The sequence below is a fragment of the Aedes aegypti genome, chromosome 3 (genome assembly GCF_002204515.2).
Source record: "Aedes aegypti strain LVP_AGWG chromosome 3, AaegL5.0 Primary Assembly, whole genome shotgun sequence".
Taxonomy (NCBI): Eukaryota; Metazoa; Arthropoda; class Insecta; order Diptera; family Culicidae; genus Aedes; species Aedes aegypti.
Genome location: NC_035109.1, coordinates 73,983,350 through 74,010,752, shown reverse-complemented (window position 1 = coordinate 74,010,752; position 27,403 = coordinate 73,983,350). Strand labels below are relative to the sequence as shown.

General features: G+C 35.9%; 1 protein-coding gene across 2 annotated transcripts in view; it reads left to right on the top strand.

The window, feature by feature from the left end:
* Positions 1-641: 641 nt before the first annotated feature.
* Positions 642-27,403, top strand: part of LOC5567387 (protein neuralized) — a 120,103-nt gene continuing 93,341 nt past the window's right edge. Inside the window, exons 1-2 of one of the 2 annotated variants that reach the window (XM_021848864.1) lie at positions 642-782; positions 862-1,112. In XM_021848864.1, coding sequence (XP_021704556.1) covers positions 1,088-1,112 — 25 coding nt within the window. In that variant the 5' untranslated portion in view covers positions 642-782; positions 862-1,087. Of the gene's footprint in view, positions 1,113-27,403 lie in introns of both variants that reach the window. The other variant, XM_021848863.1, reaches the window with a different exon arrangement.

The following is a 27,403-nucleotide window of genomic DNA, read 5'->3' as shown; positions in this document are numbered from 1 at the left end:
AGGTTAACTTCTGCGTTCATGAGTCCTCTCATGGCGTAGTGGTTAACGCGCCCCAACTAGAGATCGGGGAGTCGTGAGTTCGATTCTCACTGAGAAGACGTGTAACTTTTTCGCAAATCTTCACATCAATTTGTCCATCTAATCCAATTGCAAATTATATGTAATGTTTAGCTTTTCGGTAGTTACTTATTTTTACTTTTTGAATATTTTTCACCCAACATTTCTTGCTTTCTGAACTTGTTTTGTTTATTTCTTTCAGCAAAGCTACATAGAAAAAAGCAACAGTTGTTTAACGCGAAAATAGGAATTTGACCAAAATTGTAAGGTATAAAACCAATTAAAAACAATACAATGTTCTGTTACAATATATTATATTGTTTTTGAATTTTATATCCAAACAAGAATAATATTGCTTCGACATTCAATTACAATACGCTGTATTGTATCCAATACGTTATATTGTACATTAATGGTTTATTCCATTCACTGAATGATACGTTTTTATCCGGGCAGTGACACAGAATGGCCACAGGGAACAATCCAAATAATTTAGGTCAATTTGTGGTTCCGTGTAAACATCGCACAGTGAATCACAGCCCTGCAAAGAATTTAAATCATCGCCCTCCCCCAGGATTCTTGCCGTTTGACAAGCGAACGAACGATCTCCGCGGACCGCCCAACAAGAACGAACCGCATCAGCTCCCGATTATGAAAAAGCTTATTGGAATTCTCATTGCGATACAAAGAATTTAACGTTTTACGTTCTGATTCCGCGATCAAGTGTAGGTATTTCGGTTCGGTAAACAGTGCAATTCAGTATTTCAGCGTGAAAATAGTGTTCTTTGGTGGAATTCTTCGCAGGGCAAAGTGCAAGCAAAAAAATAAACGACTGTGCCAAGAAGAGTAACAATAACAAAAACCGTCTGTGTGTGCAATATTTATGCTGACTGATGAAAAGTGAGTTGAGGTGCTGCTTATTAAGGGAAAAAGAAAAGCCTGCATGCAGTGAGTGTTGGTGAATCTGGTTTTATTCCGATAGGACTTGGTAGCTGCCTTTCTGCACCGGGAAGAATCTAATGAGAACATCATGGGGCAAACCATCAGCAATTCCGGTGAGTACGATATCTACTACAATATGTATCATACCCTTTTATGTGGGCTTGGCGCTGAGATGTTTTAGCCTTACATAATTATGCTGCAGCATCCGGTGACTGACCGAAGATAAACAAAAATGCCAGTGCATAAGCATTAGAACTTGTATTGGGCTAATGAAGCTATAATGACTCAAGGTATTCCAGTTGGAATATGTCTGAGGGTCATTGCCCCTGATGCAGCCTGATTTCAAAACTAGCTAAACATTATTTTTAGATCGGATTGGATTTCGAACCCAATCAAACCCATTAATCAGCATGGTATTCTAATCTGCATTATTAACTGAGAGCTTTCTTTGCCGATTGATCATATTAAATTTTGTATTTCTATACCGTGTGACATAATATGCAACATATTATTTAGAATGCTTTAATAAATAATGTATTCAAACGCGACTTTTCCAAAGCTTCTGCCGGAATTTCTTATCATATTCTTTGAGAAAAAGGTTTTTTTGTTAGTGTTTTTTTTTACAAATTTCTTCTGGTATACATTCCACAACTCCTCCAAGGATAAATCCAGAAATTATAGAGGTTACAGAGAAACCTTTAGGGACCATAGGTTGTAGGTTAGGTTAGGCTTCATAGGTTGTCCAGAAACTTCTTCTCAGATACCTCAAAAAAAAAAAAAAAAAAAAAATGATTCAGGAAGTCTGCTACCGTCGTTGGGGGTGACAATGGGTCAAAAAGGGATATGTACGATATATTTATTGAATAACTATCGCAATTTAACTCCAATAAACTTCAAACTTGGTGTGTATGTACTTTGATGGTGCATTAACAACTGTTAAAAAAAATTAAAGAAAAATATTTATTGACGGCGGTACCACGAGTGAATGAAAAATGACACAATCTCACCCCATAGAGGGGGTGACATTGGGTCACTGTAATTAAAATAACTTGTTTTTGAGAATATGATTGCAAAACCATTCACATGTGAAAAATATTGATGAATTACGATGCAAACAAGACGGAAAGATATCTAAGATGATTCACAAGTATGATAAACCCACTTTAAAGAACGATTATACCGAAAAATTGAAGAGCTATGAGGAAAAATATGTGAACCCATCAATTATCGTCAAGTTTACGTAAATTTTCGTGTGTTTTCAATCAAATTATCCTCAAAGTCTCATCCCCATTGCCATAAAGTCTATTCAGTTTCCCTTACTGAAACAGTGATTATTTTGAACCTTCGCAAATAGTTAAATTTCGGTGCGACATTTCAAGATCAATACATTTCAGGCAGATGTTGACGTCATAATCTCGGTATTTCAGCGATCCAACTCATTTGTACTTCCGTGAGATGTTTCTATAATATGAAAACACTGATAAATAATTAAATTCCAAAAAAAAATCCATTTGATAAAATTTCACGATGTTGCTGCGCACAAAACGCAGTTGCTGGATTTAGAAGTTGTCAAAATACGTTGCATTGTTATATTTGTATGGAATACTCAAGTAAACTTGGTTTATGTTTCAGAGATGCTGTATATAGAAAGAATAAACACATCTTAATGAAAAAAGAGAACACCCGGCACCGTAAATCGTTAAAAAAGTGGACTTGCAATTTCATTTACTATCGTTCTTGCTTGACCCAATCTCACCCCCATTTTTGATGTTTTAGACACCGTGCAGAAAAAAATGCAATTTTTTGGGAAAAATTAAATAGATTCCAGAAAATACGTATGAAGAGTAATGAAAAGACTTTCAACCTTCTACTAATATAACGATAGAGGTTAAAGTACATGCGTGATACTTTGCATAGGAGAAATTTAATGTTGTAAATTTTATCTAGTTTCAACATACAAGTTTATCAATATAGTAAACAAAAACTACTATTTCTAAAAATGTATATTGTGATGAATTACGTGTAATTATATGTTCCCTAGCATATGAATTATTATTTTAAGTAATATCAGCGTTATTGGCTGAAATATTTCATAAATCATAAATTTCCGTTTTGACCCAATCTCACCCCCTAGACCCATTGTCACCCCCATCGACGGTAGTGATTTTTTCTGGCATACTTTCAAGGGCCATATATTTGAGTCGCTTTTTTTTCCTTATCTAGCTTGCAGATGCTGCAAAATTTCTTCCCATATTTCCCAAGAACAGCTTCAGAAATTATCCTAGTGGTTACTTCTGGGATTTCATCTAAAATACTATCAGGAACCGAAACAGGATTCTCTACAAAAATTCTTCAAAAAATTCCTCTACCAATTCTTCCAGTAATTTTTCAAAGGATGCTTAAAGGAATTTCTCCAGAATTTGCTTCAGGAAATCCTTGAGCACTTCAAACGTTACTACCTCTAGTAATTGTCTCAGGGATTACTTTGAACAATTTTCCAAAAACTATCCTAGGACTTCCTTCAGATATTTTTTCACTAACTTTTCGACCGAATTCTCCAGTCGTTACTCTAAGAGATCTTCCAAAGCTTTCCAAAGTTTTTTTTTTTGCCAAGAAAACCCCCAAAGATAAATTCCAGAGTTTTTTTTATTTATTTTCAAAGATCCCGACAAGAATTTCTACGCCATATTATCTACAGTTATACCAAAGAATTGCTCCAACGCTCCTCGAGAAGTTATTCGAGTGAATCTATTAAGAACATTTCAAATAATTCCTTATTTTTTCAGCTTTTTAGGAAATTGCATTCACACTTTCTTGGAGAAATACATAAAAACTCCTGGAAGAATGCATGATTTTTTAGAAGCTTCTTTGAGAAATCTCTTAGAATTCTTGGATTGCTTCCCAAAAAAAAATCTGTGAAGCAATCTCTGGAGTAATTGTGGTTGGTCACCTTTATTAACAGAAAAGAGGATCGATGAAGAGAAATCGATCATGCGACTTACGCCCTTATTCTAGCACACGCTTGAATTATTGGGAAATATTCGATTTAGAAAAAAAAAGGTTTAGGAAAAGTAAAATGGAATTTAAACAACTTTAAATTTGAAATTTCGTAACAATTATGATTAACCCTCTCTTTCCCGACTATTTATTCACGAAACAAGCTATTTTTTTATAAAAATTGCTTAAACAAACAGGGTTGCGAATGGACTACATTATTCGAAACCGGTCAAAAAATATTTAGTTCTCTTGAGTTTGTCGAAAATCAATGGAGCTCTAGAGCTCCATTTTGACATCTGAAATATGCATGCTTATTTTGATCGACAGTGACTACAAACAAGTCAAATGAATCTGCTCGATTTACAAAATAGACCCCTTAATTACCACCTTTTAATGTTATACCAATCGGACGCGAATAACTGGGGGCTTGATAATCTGTGTTTCTATTATCCGAACAAATCAATCCGGGGATCCAAAAGTTTGACGGATTATTTGTATAAATTTAGATGGGAATATACCTTATCAAATATGTAGCAGATGACTTTTGTAACAACCATTAACACGATTCAATCCAATTAGATTTTTTTTTGCAGGTCAGAACTGCATGATTACTTGCGAAAACATCGGTAAACTTTATTTTATTTTAACATTCTGTCACAAATCCAAATAAAATTTTACTTTTGTGCCCTTGAAGCTGTCTTAGGTGACCCAGGGAAATGAATGGTGCATAATCTTTCAAGAAGAAGCATACTGATGCACTTCAGTTCGTTCAGTTCACAATGATGAACAAAGCTCTTACAAACAAAATAAAAGACTCCATCTTTGGCAAATAAAATTTATTTCAATACAACTTCACCTTCGGTGATGTTAGCATTTCCATATTGGAATATTTGATTTTTTTTTCTAAATGTTTATAAATTGCAATCAAATCAAAAACACTCTAAAATTTGTCATTATTTTGTTTAAGCCATATATAATAAGAGTATCTCTTAAAGGTAGTGCTTTGTAAAGCCCAAGCAGGACAGTTCGGTTTTGCGTCGTCCGATAGATTTTGCTCACGGTTTTGCGTGTGTTTTCGTCGCTGGAGATTTTTTTTCCTGTTTCGGAGCGTCTTGCTGGGTAGTGCTTCGTGAAGCCCAAGCAGGACAGTTCGGTTTTACGTCGTCCGATAGATTTTGCTCACGGTTTCGCGCGTGTTTTCGTCGCCGGAGATTTTTTTTCCTGTTTCGGAGCTTCTTGCTGGGTACACTGTAAGGTCAAAGTACCCTTTAAAGGGTAAAAAAGTACCCACTTTGAGAGAAACTAGTTTAACTCATAAAAAGAGTAAAGGGCCTGTACTCTTTAAAGAGTAAACGGCTTGTACGTCAATTTAAGGAGTAAGTTTTACCCATTATTTGAATTTGATTTAACTAGGATAATGGGTAAAATTTACCCTTTAAAGAGTAAACAGCTTGTAAATCAACGAGTGAATTTTACCCATTATTGCCGACAGATTTTTAATGAAAATGGGTAAATTTCACTCTGTATTATCAATCATATTATTGTTTCTAAAATTTGAAATTCTTTGAATTTTCTTTCATTACATTGTTAAAAAAAAGTCGTAGAATAAGTTAACACAAAAAATAACATTTATTTTACTATGTTATAAGTGAAGTGGCACGTATTCTTGAGCATGCAGCATATTTTTTCTGTTTGGGGATGCTATGTAGATCTGATGCCGCTTTCGAGTTTTTATCAACAGTTTCATCATAAAACCTGAAAATAATGAACAGGATAAACTAAAAGTAATAATAGCAACATTGAATAAATTACCTTTGTTGAAAAGTATCGGAAGATCTGCTTGTCTTTAGGTAAAGCGATTGTTTAAGTCAGCTCCGTTTAAACGTATTCACGAAGTAGATAACTTCATATGACTATTTTCACCCATTAACGGGTACACGGTTGGTATTTCGAAATTGGCATAATTTACCCACTATTTGAAATTGACAAGTGCCCTTTATTTTGACAGCTCCATATACTTGCATAAAATGGGTACTTTTTGCACATTAAAGGGTAATGGAGGGTTTACAGTGTAGTGCTTCGTGAAGCCCAAGCAGGATAGTTCGGTTTTGCGTCGTCTGATAGATTTTGCTCACGGTTTCGTCTTGCACGGTCACGGTTGGAGCGTCTTGCTGGGTAGGTATTTGGGAAGGCACAATCAAGACGGTTTGTTTTCGGGACGCCAAGAAGTTTTGCTGTCAGTGTCAGTTTTGTGTTCAGTCGAGGATGGATTACCAACTGGTGAGTTCGTTTCATGCTTGTGATAACACATTTTTTCTTGAAAGCGTAACTTTTAAGTAATATTAAAACAAACTTTGTATGGTTCGTCACTATAAGTGTCGGCATATGCTTTTTTCTTATACAATTTCAATATACATATATTTTTCTCTTTTTGACATTATTAAACATTATCTTTTGAATTGTTCGACATTGTGAATAGTGACGTATATTTTAAAACTGGTATATCGAGACAAAATGCACAGTAATACTCATATGTAATTTTCAAACAAACTATGTATAGTTCGTCACTACAAGTGTCGGCATCTGAGACGAGACTCGCGGAGACGGTCTTCTTTTTCTGTGATTGCTGAGTTTTTTTCTTATTCCACTTTGTATTTATACCAATTATGCGCATGCTGTTCAAATCCTCACATGAACCTCTCAGCAAAAAATGATTGAGTTTGCATCACATCGAATCATAAATAGCCGTTTGAGTGAAATTTCATGCCAGCAAACGTAGCAGACATTAGAAATAATTAATCTTCTGCTTAGATTTATCAGCCACTTTGGAAAAAACTGCTCCGCTGACTGAGGTTTTCAATAACAATTAACTTAGAACACAATACTTTTCACTTTTTCAGCCATAAAAACGGTGGGCTGCATTTGACGTTTCGTGAGAGGGGAATCTGGGCTGCATATGACGTTGATATTTTTCCTCTTCGCGAGTCTCTCTCAGGTCGGCATTATTCCTGTTTCCTATAATTTAAAATATATACATGTAATTTTCAGTTTTCGTCATTAATAAAAACATCTTTTGAATTTTTCGACATTATAGATGTTGACGTATTTTTTAAAGCTTCTACCAAAAACTTCTCGAGACAGAAATACAAAACTAGCTTTAAATATAAGTCGTATATTTCCCCCTTGTCCATGGATCGCATCATCGACCAGAGGTGATTCCCAGATCTTTTCCTCCCTCACTAATAAACACCCTTCCCGTGGTGATTGTGGAGATGCAGAGGTATTCTCGGTCTCTAGAAGCAACAATCATTACACCCTAACATTCCTTCCCCATCCCAACTGACTGTAAGGACTTGGCCGGCGCCGTTATTAATCAATAATATTAGATCTTCTAAAATTGCACTTCGAGAGTAAGCGGAAACTCCCATCCCTTATTCATTTGGATCGTAGTGCAATTCTTACCAGTTCCGATCAATCACGGAGTAGCAACCATTGACATGTACAGTCAGTCTATGCTATGCTATGCTATGCTATATAATAAGAGTATCTCTTAAACCTGAAAAAAAAACTGGAAATGTCAGGGAATTTCATTTCGGTAAACGAGTAGACACCCTGGTACGCTTCTATCTCCTGTAATTTCCCAGAGATTATCTGAGGATTTCCTCCAGATACTTTTTTACTAATTCTTCCACCGAATACCTCAGTTATTACTATAAAAAAATCTTCCAAAATTCCTACGGGAGTTCTTCCAAGAAAATCCAGGCAATGATCTAGGAAATATATCAATCTCCCAGCAATCTTTTGCTATTTATGAAATCCTCTTGAAGCTCCTCCAGGAATTTCTCCAGTATTTCATTCAAGGATTACTTCGGCAGTTCCTCCAAACAGTTTCTCGAGTAATTTCTCCAGAATAATCTTCATAGATTCTTAAAAAGTTTTACATACCGTTCATACCTACACAAATTTGATTTTGTATTTGCAATAACTGATTATTCACGACTTGAGAAAGGATTCATTTGTCCATAGAATAATTTCAAATTTAGTATGGACCATGGTCACTAGCCAGACATCCCCCTCTCTCCCCATATATGACCACGTGGTTTATGAACGGTGTTTGTCATGACAATTTTTCTTGAGATTGTATCCGATCCACAAAAATTGGCAAAGAATTGTGAGCGTGCTTGCTTTGTTGTTTGTTTTGCTTCTGTTTCAATTACAACTGGATTTACTACTAGGAAATCCTTCAAGATTTCTTCATGGGTCTAGGATTCTTTTTCGAGAACCTTGTGGGAGTTTATCAAGGGTAACTTTAAAACTCAATCAAGTTTCGTCAATGTTACTCTAGGATTTCTTTCTGAAATACTTCCCGAATTAAAAAAAAAGTCCCCGTTTTTTTTCTAAAAAAGGCTTGTCATTTTATTGGACATATCTCTGGAAAGAATATTGAAATATTCCTAGGGAAATTTTTCAAAGATCCTGAAGGAATTATAGGAAATATCTTTGAAGTAGTAAGGTATTCTTAGCGATTTCTGATTGAAATCCCAAAGAAATCCTGAAAGACATTTGTTTAGGAAATCCTAGAAAGTACTGGCTGAATTTTAGAAAATGCTTTGAACGCGAATCTTGCAGGAAGACCTAGAGAAAACGATGGTGAATCATTGGTAAATTCCTGGCGGACTTAGCACTTTCTTGAAAAATTTCAGGAAGAATCTTTAGAGGAAATGTTGATAAAATCAATGAGGTAATTTTGTTGATTATTCTAAGAAAAATTCGTGAAGGTATCTTAAACAAAACTCTACTACCATACCATACAATTTTGGACAACTGCAAGGAACATGAAGGTATTTATTTCGTTTTTAGTTTGGTTGCTTTGTAGCCGCTGAAATTATTCTTAATCTAAAAAAGGCTTTTTACTAACACTCTTTAGTGTCAAAATTTCAAATCTACTGCCAAATGTCATGGTTTGACCAGCTGAACAACTTAGCTTAAGACGCCATTATTCTAAGTACTCAGAATCATCATATCTGCGAATCATAAATTGTATGCTTTTTTTCAATTTCTTTATTAGTATCATTCCAAACATTACATTAATTACTTATATCTAGATGTTCTGTGTTATTAGAAAACACTTGATTTTCAATTGGACTAGTAAGTCCTAAATTAAAATTGTGCGCACTTTCAAACTGCATAGCAAGTTTTTAAGCTTTTTCACAATTAGTTAGTAATAATTTGTTTTCCTCTTTCAATGCCGGTATTGGCTTCTAAGGTTTTTTTTTTCAAGATTTAAGATAATTTCCAAAAAAGCTTAGAGCCAGGGTCCAATTGAGAAATTTTATTTTCAAAATTTTTGTTTCTTAATTGTGCAAAAAGTTTTTTGATTTCTTTCTGTAAATCCTGCCATATATTTTTTATAGCAGGATCGCGAGTGCGTTGAAATTGCCTTCTCCTCACGTTTTCAAGACGGATCAAGAGTTTACGATCATCGTCTATAATCACGGATTCAAATTTTACTCCACATTTTGGAATTGCAATACTCCTGGCTTCAACAATGGAATTTGTTAATGTTTCAAGAGCATTGTCAATATCAAGTTTAGTATGTAATGAAATGTTAACATCAAGATTAGAGTCAATATACGTTTCATATAAATTCCAGTCGGCTCGTAAATAATTGAAAGTGGAGCTGATAGGATTGAGAATCGCTTCATGGGATATTTGAAATGTAACAGGGACATGATCAGAATCAAAATCAGCATGAGTAATCAGTTGACTACAAAGATGACTAGAGTCGGTTAAGACCAAATCAATCGTAGATGGATTTCTAGAAGACGAAAAACATTTAGGGCTATCAGGGTATTGAATTGAGAAATATCCTGAAGAGCACTCATCAAATAAAATTCTGCCGTTGGAATTACTTTGAGAATTATTCCATGACCGATGTTTGGCATTGAAGTAACCAATGACAAAAAAATTGACTTATTGCGAGTCAATTTTCGCAAGTCAGTTTGGAGCAAATTAACTTGCTGTCCAGAGCATTGAAAAGGCAAATAGGCAGCTATAAAAGTATATTTACCAAGTTGTGTTTCAACTGAAACACCTAAAGTTTCAATGGCGAAAACAGTTGATGTTTTATACTCCTATGAATGATGATTGGAACTCCCCCACATGCCCCATCAAGTCGATCATTACGATAAACAAAAAAGTTAGGATCTCTTTTGAGTTTAGATCCAGGTTTCAAATACGTTTCAGTAATAACTGCTATATGCACGTTATTAGCTGTAAGAAAATTAAACAACTCGTCCTCTTTACCATTCAGAGAACGAGCATTCCAATTTAAAACATTTAAATTATTTTTTCGTAATCCAATAACAATATGATTAGTAAATTTTACACCTACTTGGACTGCTTCAGTCATAGTGGTGGCTTTGAACATTGCATCATACATTAGATTCAATTGTTCAGTTAGAAAATTAAAATCAGAGGCAGACATATCACTTGAAGTGGGTACATTATCTGATGATTTCCCATTAGAATTTTCAGTAGACGAAGAAGCGGAGTAGGAGTTACTTGTGGTGGTAGGGTTTTTTTCCATTTGGTTTGAAACAAGTAGTATGGGTACTCATAGTACGAACAAGGGAGGAGTTCAAATTTTTTTTTTTTTTTTTTTGTTGGGAAGGTTAAGCCACTGCGTCCATTGGATTGAACTTTTGTGGCATGTCCCTTTTTACTATTCGCATCATTGAAGGAACTAAAACTGTTCACCATGAATCAAGTGAACAGCTTAAGCACTTTGACGCGTCTTTTCCCAGTCAGGCAAAATAGAGTTAATAAAACCCACAACCTTACTGGGATTTCCAGTCCAAATTTCATTTGGTGGTAAATAACCCCCGTTTAGAAATTTGGATCTGCGCTTGTATAATGCACTACAACTGCAGAGCAGGTGTTCCGAGGTTTCGCGTTCCATATTACAGAAACGACAGATATCATTCTGAACCTGACCAATATTCTTTAAATGATATCTACTCGGACAGTGTCCAGTTAATAGGCCAGTGTATATACAAAGAACTCTCTTGTTGAGCTCTAAGAGTCTTTTCGTGATAGTTTCATTTGGAACTAAAAATCTTTTAGATTGAGTACACCTTGTGGTGACCATCCAATTGGTCATCACCCTTTATCGTTCCCAGCTTTTTAGTTCCATATTTAGTGCACAGTACGATATGCCACAGAATGGCTCCGGTCCAATGAACTGTGTATTTGAACCCTGTTTAGCAAGCTCGTCTGCCTTTTCATTTCCTACAATGCTATTGTGTCCCGGAACCCAATACAAACATACAGAGTTTTCTTGGCACACCTTTCGCAATGAGAGAATGCATTCCCAGACAAGTCTTGATGAGCATTTATATGCGCCCAATGCCTTCAACGCAGCTTGACTATCAGAAAAAATACAGATATTTGCATGTCTGTATTTTCTCTTAAGACAAATATTAGCGCATTCTAGTATGGCAAAAATCTCCGCTTGGAATACTGTTGGATAGCTTCCCATCGCCACGGAGACGTTTGTCCCAGGGCCGTAGATTCCTGCTCCAGACTGTGTCCCAATTTTTGAGCCATCTGTGAAGAATTTTATGGAGCCTTGACGAACATTGGGACCTCCAACATCCCAATCCGTACGCGTCGTATCGCATACATTGTAAGGGATATCAGAATTGTCCACAGTTTTCATCCAGTCCTCATGCATAGTCATCACTGGCCCACAATGGATGTATGGGACGACTTCACGGATTCTAACGAGATGGAATGCCTTTTGAAGATCAATTTTTGAGAAGATACTTTTTCCATGCAGAATACTGGTGAAATCCTGCAGGTAAGGAAGAGGATATCTATCAGGAACAGTTTGAGCGTTGAGTGCACGGTAATCTCCACAGGGCCGCCAAGTACCGTCCGCCTTCTTCACCATGTGCAGAGGACTGGCCCAACTACTTGACGATGGCCGACAGATTCCCAACTTCATCAAGTTTTCGAACTCAGTACGTGCAGCCATAAGTTTATCAGGAGCAAGTCGTCTTGGTCGAGCAAAAGTAGGCTGGCCAGTAGTTTCGATACGATGAACTATAGAGGATTTACTTACTGTGCCAGGCGGTGCTAGCTGTGTGATAGATGGAAAATCGTTCAGCAGTTCCGCAAATGGTGATGTTTTGCTAAACGTTTTGATGGAGAAATGTCTCGTTGGTGTCAGCACTGCCATTGTTTCGAGTTTTGTAGTATTGTCGATGAGGCGATGTCGCTTCAGATCTATCAACAAATCATAATGGCTAACGAAATCTGCGCCGATTATGCCTGTTGTCACATCAGCTATGAGGAAGCTCCATAGAAATTCTCGACGAAGCCCAAGGCTGACTTTTAGTAGTGCTTCTCCATATACTTTGATTGGGGTTCCATTTGCGGCGAACAATCTTATTGTAGTTGGTTTGACACGAACTAAATTAGAATCTTTTGGTATTACAGACACATCAGCTCCCGTGTCGATGAGGAAGCTCCTGTTTGTAATCGTGTCTGCAATTTTCAGGCGAAAAATGGTTGCTGAGGAAGATAATTCACCGTTTTCCAACGCAGAATCAGCCATTTGGCGTCATTGTTGATTGGATGGCTGATCGAATGAGCACGGTTTTCAACATTGGCGTGCATTTGCTCCAAAAGTACGATGATACCAGCACATATCGTACGAAGATTCAGAACCGTACCGTAGGTCTGGTCTGCTTCTGCTACGAGAACGAGATCGATCTCTTCCGCTTCTTCTGGATTGAAACACTTGCTCGAACCTTTTAGTTAGTTGGGCGATTTCCCGTTGCAGATCTTCAATACTGCTCACGGCTGGCTTTTCCGTTCCAGCTATTGGCGCTGAAGACGAAGGTGTAACGATGGCGTGAATGTTACGGAATCCCATTGCGTCGATGATTGCGTCGGCGATGTTTGTTTTTTCGCTTGCATCACCTTTAGACGCAATTACAGCTGCTTGAGCATGCGGTGGAAGTCTGGAAGTCCACAGGTCGAGAAGCACGGGTTCACCCAACGAGTTACCGGCCACACGCATCATTTCACTGTATAACTGGCTGGGTTTCATATCACCGAGAGGCATATCGGAAAGCACTCGCTGTAGACGTTTTTGCTGGCTGTCTGCAAAATGCTCAATAAGCTTCTTCTTCACGTACGGATACTTCTCAGAAGCCGGTGTGGCATCTATAATGGATCGTAGCTCCGTCAACTTTTCCGGTGGCACCTGAGCCATGACGATATTGTACTTCTTAGTATCGTGTTGATTGCCCAGTCCTGAGGCGGCAAACCAGAACTCCAAAGACAGAAAGTAAGAGTCGATGTTGGAAGCTGACATCACCGGCGGATTTAGTCGTGGCATGTTAATTGTGTCCACATTGGCGGTTTCAAACTGCAGCATACCGCTGGTTCCGGGTTGCACAGGTAATGTTTTATCGTCTTCCATTTCGCGCACACGGGGTCACCAACTATGGGACGACTTCACGGATTCTAACGAGTAAAACAGCGTGTTCTAATTCTAGATAAAAACTAATCTATTTGGTTGGGGATTTTCCCTTATATAGTTCAAGAAACAATACATTCTAGATTTGAATACATCATAGTTCCATATTTGAATAGTTCAATAGAGTTGTAATGCAAGTGAATACATTTTGTGATCAGGCTGCTTGTCTCAATGTGCCTTGCGAGTAAATCGCAAAGTGTTGCATGGAAGATGTTGCAAGGGATGCGCTACTTGTAGTGTTGATGATGCTACAGATGTGTTGTGAAATATTCAAGTGCCCAACAAGATCACCTGATTTGAACTTATTTAATCTATTAAGCCTTAGAAAACTCTTCTCCGCTTCTAATTGTACAAATTCGTACAACGGTAGCAGATGAAGAATAGCATCTAATGCTTTTGATGGAGTGCTTTGCATCGCTCCCGTTACAGCGATGGACACAAGACGTTGTACTTTTGATAGTTTTGCTTGTGTTGTGGCCTCTTTTGTTTTTGGCCACCACACTAGCGAAGCATATGTTACTTTTGGACGAATTATGGCCAAATAAATCCACATTATCATTTTTGGTTTCAAGCCCCATCTTCTGCCAAAAATTTTGGAGCATGCCCAAAATGAACTTGTAGCTTTATTAGTCACATATTCAATATGAGCATTCCAATTCAGTTTAGAATCCAAAATTACTCCTAAGTATTTGACTTGTTCACTAAGGTGCATTTGTACTCCTCCAAGCTTCAAAGCTTTTAGGATGAACTTCCTTTTCTTAGTAAAAGGGACAATTACTACTTTTGAAGGATTTATGTTAAGGCCCTCCATAATACACCAAGAATTGGTTAAGTTTAAGGCCAGTTGCATTCGTTCTGAAATGATATTGTCAAACTTTCCTCTCACAATAATGACTATATCATCTGCAAATCCTACAACTTCGAAACCTTTTTCTTCCAAGCTTTTAAGAAGATCGTCAACTACTAAAGACCACAATAGAGGCGAGAGGACTCCTCCTTGTGGACAACCTTTTGTAGCCCTTACTGTTATAGACGAACTTCCCAGCTCGGAAGTGATTTCTCTTTTTGCAAGCATATTATTGATCCAGTTAATGATATTCTTGTTGAAATTTCTTTTCTTCATTGCACGAGCCATTGAAGAATAGGAAGCGTTGTCGAAGGCTCCTTCAATGTCCAAGAATGAGCAAAGTGCTATTTCTTTCACTGAAAGAGTTTTTTCCACTTTTGTTACCAATGTATGAAGTGCCGTAACTGTTGACTTACCAGATTGATAAGCAAACTGCGAGTCAGATAATGGACACTTGAGCATGTATGTTGAATTTATGTAATCATATAACACTTTTTCCATAGTCTTTAACAAAATTGATGAGAGACTAATAGGTCTATATGACTTTGGATGCATTTTATCTCGTTTTCCTATTTTAGGAATAAAGATAACCTTCACTGCTCTCCAATCAGATGGAACATAGTTTAATCTTAAGCTCGCCTTAAACATCTCAATTAGAGGCGAAATCAGCACTGCTTCTCCGTTTTGAATCAGTGCTGGGAATATCAAATGGGTGTGCTGGGAGTTCAAATTACCTGCTACGATATCGGCAAAGGATTTACCGTGGGTAGATACATTCGAAATTGAAAGATTCGAACGGCTACCCGACGGATCAAAATTAGTTTGTGAATGAGCATGATTATGATCTTCCTGATGGGTATGATTCCTTAGGAAGCGATCGGTAATTGAAAAATGAATATTGTTCGATACTCTACCAGGGAAATTCCGGAAACGACCGTTATCGTAAAGGATATTATCTTTCATCTGCCTGGCACGAGCCTCAATGACTCTTTTGCAGGGCAATTCCAAAATATTGACTTATGATTGGCCCGCAATTAGAGCATATAAACTTGGTGGTATCTTCTTCCAATGGACAGACGTCCTTGGCGTGAGAAGAACCTCCGCAAATCCTGCATTTAGCATCCATGCGACAATTTTTTGTACCATGACCCCACTTTTGGCGCCGACGGCACTGAGTGGGGTTCTGGTAACTTCCTCCATGGTAGTTTCAAGAATGGGCGTAGTCAGCTAAAATAGTAATTTTTACCACAGATTTTTTCCCGTGTACTAATGATTTATAGAATTTCCAATGTTGAAACATTGGAACAAATGTCGAATGAAATTATTATCAATTTTAGACAAAATAATTGTAATCTTCTGTTGTCACGATGGATGCATTATAAATAAATTATGTTAATTGAAAGCTTTTATATCTTATAAGCAGGTGAAATCAACTCACCTGTAAAAATTCTGAACTGCTACGGAAAATTAATTGTAATATGTGGTTACAAAATGTTAATGAAAACTTAATTTAATTTTACCAAATTTGGATGACAGTGTTGCCAACACATAACATCTAGATATCAGAAATGAATGAAATGTTTAAAATGATACTAATAAAGGAAATAAAGGTTTTCCAACTCAACGCGAAATGCATTGTGGTTCTCGTAATGGAGTTCAACATCTCCTGTCTAAATCCACCAAATTCGGAAGTACTGACTGCGATTGACGACACCCTTTGCTTCTCACGTAAATTGCAGAGTATGGGTGATAGTCTCCCTGAATTGTTAATTGAATGCCAGGAAGAAAAAGAGTCATAGCGGAAACTCTCTCTCTAACAGTTCCGCTATTTCCGGATATGGTCCATCAATGCCAACCAAATATACAGTAATCGATCGATTTTCGTTGTTTTTGTTTCAAAGGAAGTCCCCAAATAGGGAGGTAGGGGATCATCTGTTCTTCTTTTGCCATTTATCCCGATGACGAAGGAAGCAAACCACCAGTCAACAGAGGATGCCGGTATCCTTTAGCGTTTGCTCCGAATCCTGTCGGGCCTGTGTAGGGGTATGCTTTACACCTGTCACGATTGGTTAGCCGCAGGCACGAACAGTCGCAATCGGAAAGGATGAAACACACGCGAGGAAAAAAAAGGAAATTGAGATAGGTAAAATGTGAACGAGAATGATGAAACAAGTGCATCGTGGTTCATCCTGCTGATGGCGGTGGGAAAGTTTTTACAGCCTGGGAAATATAAGCAGATTGTTTCTAGCTTTTTCGTTGTTTCTTTTTCTGTGATCCAAACTCGGCGTCGGATGTTTAACATTTAGAACATGTGTTGATGATGGTATTTCTAGGATTGAAAATTGTTGGATAGTTCTAATCTTTAGGTACATTTTTTGTGTTACTTACAATATTGGATAGTACATTTGTTGCTTTGCCGATTTTTCATACCAAATGCCCAATTTTGGATAACATAGATCTAATTATATCATTTCTTCTTCTTCTTGGCATATGTCCTCACTGGAATAGAACCTGCTTCTCAGCTTAGTGTTCAATGATCACTTCCAACATTATTAACTGAGAGCTTTCTTTGCCGAATTTGTCATTTTCACATCCGTTTACCGTGTGATAGGTACGATGATACTCCATGTCCTGTGAAGTCAAAGAAATGTTCATGACGTAAAAACCTAAATCGACCGTGAATCAAATCCAGACATCTTCAGCATGGGTTTGCTTTGTAGTCTAGTGTAGTCTCTAACCACTCGGCTAAGGAAAGCCCCATAATTATGTTATTTATGGACTGATTCACATTTTCACATAACCTGAATTATGTTATTTATGGATAGATATATTTTTCATATTTTTTTTTATAACGAGTTGCAAAGCAATAACGGTTTAAACAAAGCGATTTTGATATTTGACTTAATTTAAGATATAGTTTTCAGGTTTTTTTTTATCACGAGTTTAAAAGCTACTTTTTTTTATAAATTTTGAAAAATTTACATAATTTAAAAAGAAGAAATATCGAGTAAGAGTTGACTGTATAATAAACATTGAAAATAAAAGCATTAAAAAGCTCCCCAAATTGATCATCGATCCTTGACTGAGCAGCCATAAGTTTACTTCAAAAATGCTCGAGGCACACACATAAAAAAACATTCCGGCGAGGTGAAAACCGAGCTCACTTGCTTGGGCCTTCAGAAAGCACTCTGTGATTGTCATAAGTCTATAAACACTAAAGCGGTTCAAAATTAAAAAAAAAAAAAGGTTTGAAAATTTATGCTCCTATATAACAATTCATTAATTAATACTTGCAATCACCCAGACTTCCAAGAAACAAATTTTAAGATTTTCGACATAGTTTTTAACTGAGAAGATACTGTAGACGTTTCCATAGTAAGATGAAGAATCAGAAATTTGAAAACAAAAGATTAACCTTTCTCATTGTAATTCCCTTTATTAATGACATTAATGCTCAGTCGCACTTTTTCCAAATCACTTCAAACTTTGGGAGAATACGAGAATGCTTTTATCAAAATTGACACCGTTTAAGGGAGTAATAATGTTTGTCAAGTCGATATGAGTATCGTTTGCTTCAATGCATTTGAGAACAAAGCTTGATCTTTGACCATCTGTTTCCCACTCACCTGCTTAGTTTTACAGTGGCTAGAATGTCCGATCTCTGCTGGACTCCACCGGCTGCGCTGTGTTAGACTTGCTGCATACAATACAGAACATTATTGTTTCGAAAGAAAATCTTTGCACTAGATGCAAGCCTTTTGTCTGGCCAATTTCAGGTGTGCTCTAGAGAGCTAAATTTTCTCACGGAATGCACTCACAAAAGAAATGCCTTGTAAAGTGCCATGGTGACATCACCAGGAAACCTTGCCGTTTCCATCATTCTTCATTGGTCTCAAAGGCGAATAGGTACCTACTTCTGCCTGGCACCTTAAGCGTCGATCGATGATCGTTTCCTTTGGTGGGCTTCGGACGGCTGGCGGCGGTCCAAACAGTCCTTAGCGAATTCGATTTCGTACACGTTGACATGTGCTACACAAATAGCAGCTTTTGTACTGAGCTCGTTGCTCACTTCGTAGCCCTCGATTTCCACGCGTTCATGTGCGTTCTCTGTAGGAATAACACAATATAGGGTAAGGTGGGGCTAAATATAGAACATAGTGGAAAATTAATATTTCCAGATCGATTGTTAAACGAACTAGTTAAAAAAAATATTCCCAGAAAAGTATAACAGTTGAAAATGAATAATTAGCTTTGACCTTTAACATATTGGCTATAATTTTGCTGAACAAACTTGTGTAAAATTACACAGCGTAACAAAAATTACATTTTTGCGTGTCTCGAGGATCAAATTATGTGTCTCGAGTAGATTTGGGGTTGCTGAATCTGATGCCATTTTCAGAAATGTTCCAGCACGTCACAATTTTTAGCTACAGGTCGCCAAAGTTGTATAAAACACTGATTTTATTGATGTTCACATAAAATTTAAAGTAGAATTTATCATACTTTTTTTGGGATCTAATCCACTAAGCATGCTATTTTGCACTTAAATTTTCATTTTGGATTAAATTTGGTTGAAATTTCACGATTAAATTTAGATTAAACCGATTTTTTCGACATCCTTGCAGCTTCCATACAAAATTCTTCGATTTTCTTATATGGGAAAATAAAATACTTTTTTAAACCATCAAAAAATAACTTTTCCGCATGAAACGTATTATAAACTTTGCCGATAAGTATTGTTATAGGTACCGTAATCCGGGGTAACATTGATCAGCGGGGCAACATTGATCGCAATGACCCTTCTCGTAAAAAGTTCAATTCAACATTTATAGATGAAATATTTTCAATGCATGAATGGTGATTCCCTAACTTCTATTCATGAGCTAATGTACATTTGGGTTTTTGCAAAAATTGAGATGTGTTTATGCGAAAAATTTTCAACTTTTGGAAACAATAATTTTCATGATAATGGACGACACGCTCAAAGAATCATGTCTTACATGAATTCTGAAAACGATATGAGCAGAAGAAATGCAGTTATTACTAAAAATGACATCGCTGAAAACGATTCCGTTGTCAAAACTTTTACATATATGTTCAGTTAAGCATAATTCACAAAGTACTAAAAAGAATGCAAACATTCCTTAGGAAATTGCCTACCTTTAGGTGTATTCCACAATTCAAGGTGTTTTTATTTTTTAAATAACTCGAAAAGTAAATGACTTGTAAGAGTTTGGCCTCCATATTCGGCTTCAGGGACCATGATTTTAGTAAGTAATGATATTTTCAACATTACCGAACGTTGTTTTGCATGGGTGATCAATGTTACCCCATATCAGCTTAATAAAAAAATCACATAAAACATTTTTTTTAAACATGGTTTAAACTTTAAGAAAACAAAATACAGTATATAGACACGAGCATTGAGTGCCAGTACTTGTTTTAAAAATATAAAACTTGCCACATATGGATTTTCAAATTAAATTTTTATGAAATATCAAAAAAAAAAAAAATTATCAATGTTACCCCGACTTACGGTACACATAAATTAACAATAATTATTTATCCATTTTAGTTGTAAATAGTTCAAAAAATAATTATCTTAAACGAATTTTCGCCCTAGGCAAGAGTTCAAAACTAGTGTGAGTCAAAATTTCGCTGACTGAAACACAAAATAGTGCTACTTTTGTGATATTAAATCCTTTTACTAGCCATGAATTGATATTTGCATAAAATACACACTTAATTTTCTCACGCCGAGGACCTGGGATCGAATCCCATCCCCGACATAGTCACTTATGACGTAAAACAGTTATAGTGACGACTTCCTTCGGAAGGGAAGTAAAGCCGTTGGTCCCGAGATGAACTAGCCCAGGGCTAAAAATCTCGTTAATAAAGTCAAACCAACCAACCAACACTTAATTTTGATCAGAAACTGGTTCAAATAGGGTTAATTGTAATATACCAAATCTTTTTTCGCGCAGTTATGCCGATGAATTTAATGGTTTATTATAGATTTTAGTTGTTTTACAAATTTCTCCTTGAGTTAACATAGTAATCGAACTTTTGCCTAGCCGTTTCTAAATTTTGCCTGCTTTGGGCCAAAACTGGGTTCAAAACACTTATGCAAAAACTGATACTGAGCCCCGTTGGTTTGACCACATTTAATCTGAACACTTTTTTAATTTGTAGTCCGCTAATTTGCACATCATTCAGATTAAAAATGGTTCAAACGTCATTTATCTCATGGAACGGAGTAAAGTGAAATGGAAGGTTTTTGTCCAGAATGCAAAATCAAAACAAAACATCGAAAGAGGTTACCAGAAACACGATTCTAGGGTGACTAGATGCTCAAATTAAAAATAAAACCCGATGGTTTGCAGGAGGTACCGTTCAAATTAGCGGGGGTGCACCTCAGAGCAACCATACGATAAGTCTAAATACGTCCTTATTAAAAAAAATCTTTTCATTCAATTTCTATAATAAAAAATCGGCCGAAAATTACATAAAATAGCTATAAATTTCTCGAATCATACTTTTTCAACTAATTTTGGAGTGAAAGTTACTAACTTGAATAGCATTCGAACCACCATAACATTTATGACATTAGTTTCGGGTTGAGCTAGATACCTTGAAAGGAAACTTCTGTTGTTCCATTTGATCGGTGAATTAACGACTGAATACTTTTTAACGTGTCAGGTGGATTGGCTCGGCAGTCTTATTTTAAAAAAATCAAGCGAACGAAATTTTACTCGCTCCGACGTTTCGGTCCTGGATTGGGACCTTCCTCAGGAATCTAAAAAGTTTTTATTTAATTATATTTTCAAATATATACACACAGCAGTAAAATTTCGTTCGCTTGATTTTTTAAAATAAGACTGCCGAGCCAATCCACCTGACAAGTTCCATTTGATCTTTTGCCCCACTTTACACTAACAGCCGGGTTCTGTCTTCAGTAGAGTATGTTCTTCGTTGCTTTTTTGTCCTGTGCCAGCTGTCCCTTGAAACAAACTCACAGAAAGAAGAGGGATGAAGGGATGCTGATGGACATGCAGGGCAAAGACGAAATATGGTTGATCGGTCTCTTCGTGGGGCAAGAATAACAGATTGCGTAGGTAAATCGATTTTCCAAATGTCTTCGGGCCTGATCAGAACGATGGTGGGGTTTTTTTTCTTATAATGTTAGGTATAATGCGAAGAAATGCAGAGTTGTTGATCGAGAGACAAAAAATATGCTATGAATATTTTCTGAAGGATCAAGAGAGCAGTCCTTGTTAATTGTCGGTGTTCAACATATAGGATAGAGATGTTTTAATTTGCCCAAAGGCCAAAATTCGCCCACTCAATAGACCTTTCTTTCAGTATATTCTTCCAAGAAATATACAGGAATTCTTCTTTGGTAATTCTAGTGGTTCTTCTCTCTAGCGACTAGGATAATTTTTAGAATAAACCTTGAATGGTAGCTTAGCTCATTGAACAATAATTTGAATTGCAGAGATCTTCTTCTTCCTTAGCCGAGTGGTTAGAGTCCGCGGCTATAAAGCAAAGCCATGCTGAAGGTGTCGATTCCCGGTCGGTCCAGGATGTTTTCGTAATGGAAATTTCCTTGACTTCCCTGGGCATAAAGTATCATCGTACCTGCCACACGATATACGAATGCGAAAATGGCAGCTTAGGCAAACAAAGCTCTCAGTTAATAACTGAGGGATTCCACGGAGGCATGCAAGTCGATTCTGATTGACCATTTCAAAAATATCTGAAACTTTGCACAGTTTTTCAGTTCCATCTAAATCGTCATTTTCCGATATCAAATCTTCAAGTTGAGTCACGACTAACTTTTCAAAAGGGTGTATGTGAAAATGGTTCAAAAATATTCAAAAAGCTGCACAGCAAAAACGGTTCGTTCGATTGTTAGACAACTAAAGAAACAAAGTTAGACAACTAAATAAAGATTCCAAAAAAAAAAATACACACAGTAAAAAAAAATTTTTTTTTGCATTAAAAAACATCATTTTTGCCACAAAAACTCAAATACCTCAAAACCCTATCGGAATACCAACGTAATTTTTTGAGGGAAAACGGTCCATTATATTAGCTATCTACCATAAAAATGATGGTAAGCCAATAAACAAAAAAGTTATTACATTTCAAATATTTCACAAATTTGACACTTAGTGAAAAATTTTTTTTTTTCATTGTTAATTTTTTTTAGGACCGCAGTTTGTTGCTGAATTTTTTGTTAAGGGTACCACATGAGGTTAACAAGTTGTTTTCATGATATTTTATTTAATTATTCATAACTATTATAGCATCTATTAGAAAGTTAGACGCGATCCAGTGTTGTGATCTAAAGTCTTGATAGTGTCATATTTTTTATTGTACGTAACTGAAGAAAAATTCTCTCAATAGTGTTGAAACCTTTTGATAAAAGAAACCTATAAGAAATCTAATATTGAAGACAAAAGCTACAAAAAAAGTTTTCTGTACTGGTATACGACTAGTTTACCTGCAAAAAGTTTACCTCGTAGAGAACAAGGCGGGTCTATACCCAGGTGATCTAGTATACGTAAAGCAGGTCGGTTTTCTCGGCGCTGGTTTTCTCCACAAAGTTAAAATCTGATTACATCTGGGTATAGACCCGCCTTGGTAGAGAATAGACTTTGTTAATCATATTTGGGAGAAAGCGAGTAACTTCAACAACATCAAAAACATGATAGGTACATACCATGAACATACTCACGAAAAAGCTAAAAATATACTACCACTATGGTGATAAAAGATTTAATTGTAAAATTTTTCTTCAGTCAAGCAAACGACACCAAACTAGTCAGTAAAAACTTAAAAGTGATTTTGTTTATTAAAATCTAACGAGCAACATGAGTAGTCGCTTTCTCAACTGTTGCAGGCCGTTTGCAGAAAAAAAGTGTTCGAAAGAGCTACGAAATCTCACCGAAAGCACCATAGATAAACTGAAAGCGGCTGGTACGTCCTGCCGTTTAAACGTTGACAAACGGGCAATCTGTACATCATCGGTGGATCAGGCAGGGTGGCCACCGAACCGGGAAAAACGGGAAAAGCGGGAAAAAGACGGGAATTTGAATCCACCGGGAAAAAGACGGTAAAAACCGGGAATTTGAGAAGATCACCGGGAAAATGGTTTTGAACGAACATCTTCAAGCTCCAATCTTCAAACAACCAACCTCCAAAATAAGTTATAGAAAGTAGTTATGTTTAATGATATTGCCATGAGGCATCCGCAATTTTAACAAATATCCTTCAAACATTAATGATTTAATGTTATTATCATATTTCTTAAAAATGTTTCATTCATTTCATAGCAATGTTTCAATGATGATTTTTTTTTTGAATTTTTGTTCTTCCACTGTCAGGGCTAATATGGTTTGCACTTTTCTCTAATTTGCTCGACGTTTTGAATCAAAATATAATTACTTATTGCAGATTGGTTTAGCACTCTTCTGTAATTGCAGAATACCACAACTAATCTTGAAAACAAACCTTAATTATAAAAACTTTTAATATGTCTATAGTTATCTAAGCGACAAAGTTTTGAATAAGGGCTCATTTAAGATTTTAATAATGGTCAAGCTGTTAGAGCTCATATAAAATGTGTAGAATATCTATACAGAAAGCATTACGAGAGGGTGAGTGGATATCAAAAATGATATTTTTTGTTGTTATTAAAATTGTGAGTGAGCCCTTAGTAAGTGCTTCTAAATGTGTGGCCTTATTTCATCCATATCTTAAACTCATTTGCTTTCGAAAACTTTTTATTTTTACGAAAAAAAATCAAAAGATAAAGAATTGAAATAAATTTAATTACGGTAAAGAACTACTTGGGCATCTTAATGATTTCCTTAGGCACCTGGGGCTTTTGTCGGCCAAATTATCTGAAATTCAGCATTAGGATTCACTTTAGATAATTATAAATAAAAGCCAAATCTCTACATTTCAAGAGCAGAGAATCAAACAGAGCTCTGAGCTGAAATTTCGATCGTTTTATCATCACCAGTATGCAACCAATCCATTAAATTTTCAACGTGAACGGTTGTCAGGTTCTCTAGATCTTAAAATCTGAACTTGAAGATTTGAAGTTTTTGAAGCCAAACTTGGTTGGTAAATTGTTGGTAAATATGATTCAAATAGCATTCAAATTAAACCCCTGCCATGTCAAGAGTAGGATCTGTTTTATTAGCACAAGTAACCATCTCTTTCCCATAATAGATAGCTCCAGCTCCATTGATTTTCGACGAACGCGAGATAAATCGATTCAGATGAATACTATACTATGCCATAGTTTTCAGAATAAGATTCTAAATAGATTAGAACAATTAGAACAACTAAAAAATTGAACCGATTTAAAAAAAAATGTTACAGTGCTTTTCAAAGAAATGATTTTTGATATAGAAAAAATCTACTAAAGTCGTTGGAAAGAATGGATTAAAAACCGGGAAAATTATGTAAAATATACCGGGAAAACCGGGAAAAAAGCGGGAATTTCAATATCGAAATTTGGTGGCCACCCTGATCAGGTTGCAGGAAGTTCGAAAACAACAACAACTGAGGAATTACTAGATGCACCGACAACAACTGAGGAGTTACCAGAAGTACCAAGTGCAGATAGTCTTGCCACGGTACCATCAGCGACATCTGTTTCAACAAATCAATCAGAAGATGAGTGCATCCAGAAGGTCAACATCGAACGCTTCAACGAAGGGATAGCTGGAATAAAAGTGACTCCGATTAAATGGACGAAGATGGGTTACGTCAATTATCCCGAGAAAAAATACCGTGAAATCAACGAAGCTGTACGAAGAAACCTCTTCAAATTAGGACCTGAGGATGTGGAAAATACAGACTACGATGAGGTAATTATGAATATGAAGGAAAGGTTCTCGAATCTAGCCACGACAAGGAAAGAAAAATTATTGATTTTGTCGATGCTGCCAAGCTCGTATTCTATTCAAGACGCCATTGATGAGTTCAAAACCAATAGAAATACAGCAAAAGAGGCAAAACAATTCAAAAATAACTGTCTTGCAACCAAAAATGCTAGGTCGAGTACTTCATTAACAGATGAGACAAAAGAAAAAATAATTCAATATTTTGAAGACGATGAAGTAAGTAGAGCTATGCCTGGCCAAAAAGATTATGTATCTGTAAAAAAAGATGGAAAGCGTCAAGCAATCCAAAAACGATTAATGATGACTACTTTGAAAGAAGCGTATACACGCTTCAAGGAAATTAACGAAAATATTAAGGTAGGTTTTTCCTCATTTGCAAGCCTTCGTCCAAGGCAATGCAAGCTTCTATCCAATTCAGGAACACATAATGTTTGTGTGTGCACAACACACGAAAATATTAACCTAATCTTACATAGTTTGAAAAGAATCAATTTATCAAAGGATATTAAAATGTTAACTGGTAGTCTTTTGTGTGAAAATACAACATCAAATTGCTATCTACGATCTTGTTCGGATTGTCCAGATTCTTCATCATTGGAAAATACTTTATTCGCTGAGTTTGAAGAAAATTATATTGATCAGTTATCATTTGAGCAATGGGTGACCACGGATAGGTGTGACCTAGAAACTATTGTAAAACCTGTAGATGAGTTTGTGTAATTTTTTTGCTTGAAATTAGAAAGTTTAATTCCTCACGACTTTATTAAAACAGAGCAATCCCGCTTTTTAAAAAATACGAAAAATACATTACAAGATGGTGAATTTTTAGTCATTTGTGATTTTTCTGAAAACTATAGCTTTGTATTGCAAGATGAAGTGCAGTCCCATCACTGGAACGTACAACAAGCTACAATTCATCCATTCGTTATTTATTTCAATGGAAGTACGCAAATTGAACATTTTAGTTTTATTGTAATTTCCGAAGATTTAAGACACGACTCAGTATCTGTAAATTTGTTCATTGCCAAAATGATTAACTTTTTACGCGTTGATAAGGATAAAGAAATCAGAAAGATATATTTCATGTCTGATGGAGCAGCATCGCAGTACAAAAACCGTAAGAATTTCGAGCCTATGTTAATTTAAATCAAAGTACGGATTTGATGCAGAATGGCATTTCTTTGCTACGTCACATGGCAAAGGTCCTTGTGATGCTATTGGAGGAACCATAAAGCGCATGGCCACAAGAGCAAGTTTAGCCAAAGAACGTGAGCATCCAATTAAAACTGCAAAAGAACTATTTGATTGGGCGAATCTCAGAAAAGAAGAAGATTTAACAAAATTATCATTTTGTTTTACTACTACTGAAGAGTACGAATTAACGGCATCAGAGCTCAGCGAGCAATATAATAACGCGAAAACGATCCAAGGAACCCAAAAATTTCACTGTTTCATTCCATTGTCAGAAAATAAAATTAAAGCAAAACTATACTCGAACTGTACTGATAATGATGCAAAAGTGTTCGATATTGTAAAAAAATTGAATAACAATAAATAAATAAATAAGTATTAATAAAATGTTTTCATGATCTCATAACGCAACCCAAATCCAAAACTTTTAAAGTTTATATATTACATTTAGAAACTCATCGATCATACTCTAAAAAAAATACCCTGGTAAAAAAAAAATATTTTCGTGTAATCTGTTAATTCATTTTAATTTATACATATATACATATACATATAATATTTATACATATACATAATATTTATACATATAATATACATAATACTAATGAATACATGAAAACGACTTGTTTAATTCACGCAAGGCCCTTAACAATAAAATCAGCAACAAACTGCGGTTCCCGTAATAATTTACACCGAAAAAAAATTTTTTTTTCTACTAAATGTAAAAATTGTGACATGTTTGAAATGTCATAACTTTTTTGTTTATTGGTTTACCATCACCAAATTTTTATGGTAGATAGCTAATATAATGGACCGTTTTCCCTCAAAAAATTACGTTGGTATTCCGATAGGGTTTTGAGATATTTGAGTTTTTGTGTCAAAAATTATGTTTTTTAA